Here is a 7141-nt window from a genome sequence, read left to right as displayed (position 1 = left end):
GGATTAAAGTCAGATTTCTGAGATTAAAGTCAAAATTCTGAGGAAAAAATTCAGAATTCTGAGATTAAAGTCAGAATTTTGAGATTAAGTCAGAATTCTGAGATTAAAGTCAGAATTCTGAGGAAAAAAAGTCAGAATTCTCAGATTAAAGTCAGATTTCTGAGATTAAAGTCAAAATTCTGAGGAAAAAAGTCAGAATTCTGAGATTAAAGTCATAATTTTCAGATTAAGTCAGAATTCTGAGATTAAAGTCAGAATTTTGAGGAAAAAAGTCAGAATTCTAAGATTAAAGTCAAAATTCTAAGATTAAAGTCAGAATTCTGAGATTAAAGTCAGAATTCTGAGGAAAAAAGTCAGAATTCGAAGGAATAAAAGTCAGAATTCTAAGATTAAAGTCAGATTTCTGAGATTAAAGTCAAAATTCTGAGGAAAAAAGTCAGAATTCTGAGATTAAAGTCAAAATTCTGAAGAAAAAAGTCAGAATTCTGACTTTTTTCCCATATTAAACTGAAATAAAATTTAAAAATCCGTTAAATTTTTTTTTTCAGTGGCCCTAATCCTCTTCTGTAGAAGATGGCTAGAAATGATTATTGCAATAAAAATACTGTCTTGGTTAGGTATGCTAACTTTTCCTGTTGATTTTTTTTTTCATTTAATGGGTAAAGCAGTAAGCATTTTGTTTCAGTCTGAGCAAATAAAAATAAAATTCTGTTTGTACTGGGCATGAAGTAAAGAAAATGTGATCGCTGAAACACAATTTGAAAATAATGCAATTTGTAAAAACTTAAAAGAAAAAAAAGAGACAATTTTAAACTGTAAAATTAAAAAAAAAAATGAAATATATAATAAAATATTTTAAAAATGTAAAGAACTTTCTTAATTAAGAATACTAATTTCTGGATTGCATTTCTTTATTGTCATTTAAAAAAAATTAAAATTCACTCCCTAATGCTTTAGCCGCAGCTTTAGGTTGGTGAAAAATGATCACATCTGACTGAGAAGAACAAAAAAAAAACTAAACTAAAAACACACATGACAGGTTAAGTTTTCTCCTTATAAATCAAACCTGGAGCATCCTGAAGACCAGATAAAAAGAGAAAGGGTGGATAACGCTGGTGGATGGAGCTAAATATGGGATAACTTTGGAAGAGAACCTGTTAGAAGACCCAAACATTAAGGCTGGGTCAGNTATGGTCCTTCTTCAAACAGAAGCTCTTTCAAGCCTCAAATGTTTGAGCGAAGTAAATCTTAAAAAAATTCTGAATTTTTGCATCATCATTTTGGCTTTGCCGCAATTCCACATAACTGTGACAAAACCTCAGCTTGTCCATTAAAACCCCTGTGAGACCAGCTGACCTACTTACTTCTCATTAATACTTCACACAATCCCACTTAAGCCCAAAATGTGGGATATTTCTCTCAAAGTTGAGGACACACAGTCTGCCTGCAGGCAGAGAAATCAAGACCCTCTGGAAATCAGCTTTTTATCAATGCTGCTGTAATAATTTGACCTGATTAAAAGGAGCCTAAATGAAACCGATGATGGTCTCTGACTGCTTTTCTCTCTCTTATAGGCATATGGTACAACATATTGAGTGGAATGGGCAAACTGTCCGTCATAATAAATGTAAGTATGAACACGATGCAGCTGTTAAAATATGTTGAAGACCTTTTGGCTTCAGAAAATCTCCTTCCTATCATCTGCTTCATGTTGTTAGCATTCAGCTCACATTCGTTTGCTAGAACTTCAGGCCATCTGATCTCCATGTTCAGTTCAAATTGATTGAATAAGAAGAATTTGGGAGGTTATGGAGTGAATTTTGTTCCATTATTGTTGTAAGTAAAGAACAAGTTTTGTAAAAGAAAATGTGATCCAGATCTAAAAACTTCTATTAAAAGGTTTTGTGTAAGATTTCTTTTGAGTTTTTCGCAAAACTTTTCTCAGATATTTTTCTTTTTTCAAATTGTTTCACATTGTAGTTTTCCAATCTTACTTTTTCAAACATTTTTTGTACAGCTTATATATTTTTAAGCCAAGTTGTTATTTGAAAATTCAAAATCTGTAAAAAAAAAAAAGAAAAAAGAAAAATTTTATTAAATTAAATAAAACGAAAAAGATAATTTTACAAAAAAAATAAATAAAAGACAAACAGTAAAGTTATTCTTAAAATCTTTCATTTTGGATTGGATTGTTTTAATTTTTTTATTTAAAAATGTCTTTCTTGCTTGCCAGTAAAATGGGTCATAATTCTCTCCATACTTCTTGCTGTTTTCAAACATGGATCCATGTATAGATTATTGCTTGTGCACCTCATGGTGTTGACACTTCATCTAAAAAGCTCTTTTTCTTTCTGATAAATATAGATGTTGAAATTCAGATCCATTTTTCATGCATTTTCAAAAAGCAGAATCCACTAGCCTTCCATTTGTCTATTTGGGATTTTAAAATGAAGTTGAAACCTTTAATCATGTGGTTGACCAAGTTAAGCTAAGAGTGGCTAATGCTGAAAGTTTAAAGTAATTAAAAAATAATTTTGAATTATTTAGCTTCAAGGAAAACAAAAGACAAAGATGCCCTACCTGGTTTTAAAGTCACCTTTTCTACCTTAAAGTGGAGCTCTGTCTTATCACCACATTGTTCCCTCAAGTTAAAACCCCCTTTGTCTTGTTTTGGTCATTTAAGATGTGCTCTGACAAAACCGTTCAGAAATGCAAATTTGGGGAGGTCAGATAGGGATCAGTGGATTCAGAAAAGTTTCCTTTTTGATCCGTCTTCAGGAAGGCAGCCAATCAAATCCCTCTGTTTACTTTTAATACTCAAGAGATTTCTGACAAGTTTAAAAACAGAGGAAATGAAGTTATGTTCTATGGAGAGATGGAAGAGAAGATTGGACATGAAAAACAGCCAATGTATCCACAGGGAGAGCAAGTAAACTTCATCTACAAAGAACCTGGGATTTTTCAGTTCAGCGCTGTCAGCTTGTCATCATACAATTGAATGAACTAGTTATCTTGGAATGATTGGATCCAGACGACCTTCCCAACATGGAAGAATCAATTCGCCTCCATAGATCTTCATTAAGTTCTGTTACACCGGACTGTTTTGGCGCCAAAAGAAGAAAGCAGAGGCAATCTGTCACGACCATCGTCAAGACATTAAAAGGGCTTCATATTGAAGCAATCCAGTTCAAACAAGAAAATGTAGATAAGTTATATTTAGTTATATTTTTTAAATTTACAGCTTAAAAAACATTAGGAAATGAAATGCTATTAAGCAAACCAGTTATTTACCTAAAAAGGAATGAAGCTAAGGCTTTTACGTGCCTATCTTTTCCTCAGACTCAGCTTGTCTGTAGGAATACAAACATACACACAGATTGTTTCACCCATGGAGGACAAACTGTGTAATATATGCTGGGTTAATGACGCAGTTAGGTCCTACTGGACTGGAACCTACAGAGTAAACAGAGTTTTGGCAGTGGACTCAAACAGGTCCAGCCTTCTGCTGCTTTTACCGGTGTACGCTCTGTCGCCTAACAACCATGATGGTTGAAACACACAGCAGGAAAAGAATGAATAGCAAACCTCTCACTGCTGTTTTGGTGTTAATAACATTTTTGAAGAGCTTCAACAGCTCCATCTTATACGGTTATTCTTCCCCAACACTGCAGATATATTTGAATCTGTCCTTAAATATCAGCCAAACACAGCCAAATACCTTTTTCCTCTGATCAGGGAGCAGTCTACTTGCTTGGACTCGCAATGAATCATTGGATATCCAAGGCTACGTAGGATACACCAAAACGGGCAAAAACAAGGATGCATTTGTCCAGCGCATAACGAACAGACCTCTGCACTGTACTATGACGTAATCGGACTATGAATCTGGCCTTCGGAGGATGCATCCAATGAATTCGAACTCAGCAATAGATTCAAAATTTTCTATCTAAGGAAAACGAGTTGATTGCTTTGACTCATTGGAATGAATGGGAAAAATCCCTTTTAACAGGAAGTAACCTCCAGCAGAACCAGGCTCAGTGTGAGCGACCATCTGCTGAGGCCGACTGGGGTTCAAGGAGACAGAGGCAGAGATACAAAAGTCAACTATAAGCTAGGTCCACAGACGGCCCCGTCCAGGAAACACACAGCCAGGCAGACAAGCTCCGAGCCAGTTTCTATGTCAGAAAATGAAGACATTACATCCAGTCAGTCACAGTCAGAGAAACAGGACTACACTGAAAAACAGGCCAAGCTCCAACATCTATAAACAAAGGTGTTGATGGCAGCAGCACAGCTGATATTTTTCTCCAAGATGGAGTCACAGCCAAACAGGAAGAGATGAGGCTACTATGAGAAAAAGCAGAGAGAGCATAACGTTAGGAACTGAACTAAGAAATTCTGCAGTGGGAGAATAGAGATAGAATGAAGCAGAATAATGAAAAAGGGGTCCTTATGTCCTCCAGCAGACTAAGCCTATAGCAGCATAACTATAGAGATAGCTCAGGATAACCTGAGCCACTCTAACTATAAACTTTATCAACTTTACTTCAGGAGCTAGCATGCGCCATTTACCCTGAATACATGCAATGCAACAACCGTTTCACAACATTTTATTGAAATTTATTCAAACTAAACAGCTTACAGCATTGTTACTTTGTTACATTTACATGAAAAAAATAAATCTTTCCTCAGCTAAAGATGTTTGTTACGACTAATCACAGATTCCTGTAAAATAATTCTGAACTCCTGAAGGAAAACTTTTATTCAGTGTTTTGTACCTTATTTCTAATATTACTACAGACACAATGTCTATATTTTTCAAGTGTTTCGAAAACTTTTTGAACAAAATAATGATTAGTCGTGTAATGATATCCCACTTTATTATTTATTCTAATAGCATTTTTGTTGTTGAAATTAAACTAATTTGTAGATATTTGCTCTTTTGCCATTTACCCACATTTTTGAACATATGACAAATAAAACATAACCAAGACATATGCTTCTGACTGTTATATGGGACATGTTCAATGAAGATTTGTACAATTTATTATACTTAGCTGTCGGTGGCTTTATCCACATTGTTGGAATTGTCAGAATCCTGTTCTGGTCTCATTCTGTCGTGTGTTTTTTCTTTTTTTCTGTAGGCCTTTGTGATCTCCTTCACATCCGACTTCATTCCTCGGCTCGTCTACCAGTACATGTACAGCCCGTCAGGCACCATGCACGGATTCATCGACCACACGCTCTCCTTTTTCAACGTTTCCAATTTTAGACCCGGCACAGCGCCACATAGCTCTGATCATGGAGATGTTACTGTCTGCCGGTAAGAACCGCACCTGTGAACTATTATTTTTATCTTTTAGTTAAAGGCAATTGACCTCACTATTAACCTTTAACATGTATTTCTTCTAAAAATGACTGATGGATAATTAATTGAATTTTGAATAGAATCACAATTTAACAGAATACAGTCTTCAAATTGAAGAGGCACTCAGTTTTGATCAGATTATATTTAAAGAGATTTAAAACACTGACCTTCTCACTCCAGACCTATAGGTGGCAGTAATAAGCTGCTCAGATGGAAAGAGACTTCAGCTTCAGGGACACCAGCCCTATTTGTAACCTGATGGTTAATAATGGCCAGTTATTCTCATACATGTTGTTAACTTTATCCAGCATTTGCTATCATTCCAAACCACTAAATACATAATAAACATAATGATTTCTGATCGCAACAGGTTTATATCAGCATTGGCCTACATTAAAAGCTACTGTATCATGGAGTGAATTTCGTTCCGTTATTGTTGCAAGGGAAGAATACAGTTTTCTAAATTGAAATTAGAAAAAAAAAGTGCAATCCAGAAATGAAAAGATTTAATAGTAAAAAAAAAGGTTTGAGAAAAACTTTGCTTTTTTAAAGCTTGTTTTTCAAGCTTTAAAAAAGCTTTTTCAAATATGTTAATTTTTTTTCAACTTTCTGTTTTTCAGATAAAAATTTACAAATTGATTTCTGTTCAAACTGCTTTTCCCAAATCACATTCTGTTTACTTCTGTGGCGGCTTTCCTCTGGAGTGAGGAGCGAAGACACATTTATTTTATAATTTCATTTGGGTTTTATATGCAGAGAGTGTGATCTGTGAAATGCAATGAAGAAAATGAAAGTTGTAAAACTCAATCTGAAAAACAGAAATATGAAGAAAAAAAAATTAAGTGTTGGGTCTGTCAGACAATAAATCAACAAAAAAAATTATAATTATCTGTTATAAAATCTGTTAAAGAGATGTTTTAACAATAGAATTAGCAAAAAAAATCAAGTAAATAAAATCTGAGAAAACTCCTAATTTAAACTGAAAACCTATATTTTGATTTAAACATTTCAATGTTTCCTTTCAAATGTCACATTTCTATATACAAAATTTTTATTCGTTTTTTTTTCCATTTACCAAATGCATTCTTTACTTCAACAAAAATGTGACAAAATTCACTCCATATAGCAGTTTTTTAGAAATGTACAAAGTTGAATCCAGACCTTGCTGTGTTTTGCTATTGCAATATGCATTGTCTTGTACACTATAGCTGTTTTTTTGTCTGCTTTCTTAAAAGATTAGAGTTTTTAAACTTTAGTTTTGGACACTTTAACGACTCACCTAAATTATCTGTTAAATTACATTGCCTCGTTGAAGCCTGACTTAAGCTAATGCTTGTAGAGTCTAAATATGATTTAGCATTTCAAAAAAAAAAATTGCTTATTTATGTTTAAAACTTAACATGAAATATGAGGGCTAATAATTGTACCGTTTGGGAGCATATATATAGTAAAAATAATTGGTCTTAACACTGATCCCTGTGGTACTCCACAGGTAAACCTTGAGCATAAGGAAGATTGGTCATTAACATGAACAAACTGAAATTGATCAGATACTAGTCCATTATCTGAGGCCATAAGAATATCATTAGTGACTTTAACCAGAGCTGTTTCAGTGCTATGATGAGCTCTAAAGCCAGACTGAAACTCTTCAAAAAGTTCATTATGGTGTAAGTGATCGCACACTTATTTGGCAACTACTTCTTCAAGAATTTTAGATAAGAAAGGAAGATTGGATATAGGTCTATAATTGACCAAGTCATCTGGGTCAAGAGA

At 34.0% G+C, this 7141-nt stretch overlaps 1 protein-coding gene across 4 annotated transcripts in view; it reads left to right on the top strand.

The window, feature by feature from the left end:
- Nucleotides 1-7141, top strand: part of LOC107087059 (anoctamin-2-like) — a 109046-nt gene that overhangs the window by 86575 nt on the left and 15330 nt on the right. For all 4 annotated transcript variants that reach the window (XM_015378411.1, XM_015378409.1, XM_015378410.1 and 1 more), the window contains 2 exons: nt 1575-1627; nt 5145-5323. In XM_015378411.1, coding sequence (XP_015233897.1) covers nt 1575-1627; nt 5145-5323 — 232 coding nt within the window. The remainder of the gene's footprint in view (nt 1-1574; nt 1628-5144; nt 5324-7141) is intronic.

The sequence above is a fragment of the Cyprinodon variegatus genome, unplaced genomic scaffold (assembly GCF_000732505.1).
Source record: "Cyprinodon variegatus isolate N-32 unplaced genomic scaffold, C_variegatus-1.0 Scaffold172, whole genome shotgun sequence".
Taxonomy (NCBI): domain Eukaryota; kingdom Metazoa; phylum Chordata; class Actinopteri; order Cyprinodontiformes; family Cyprinodontidae; genus Cyprinodon; species Cyprinodon variegatus.
This window is presented reverse-complemented; position numbering and strand designations above follow the sequence as displayed.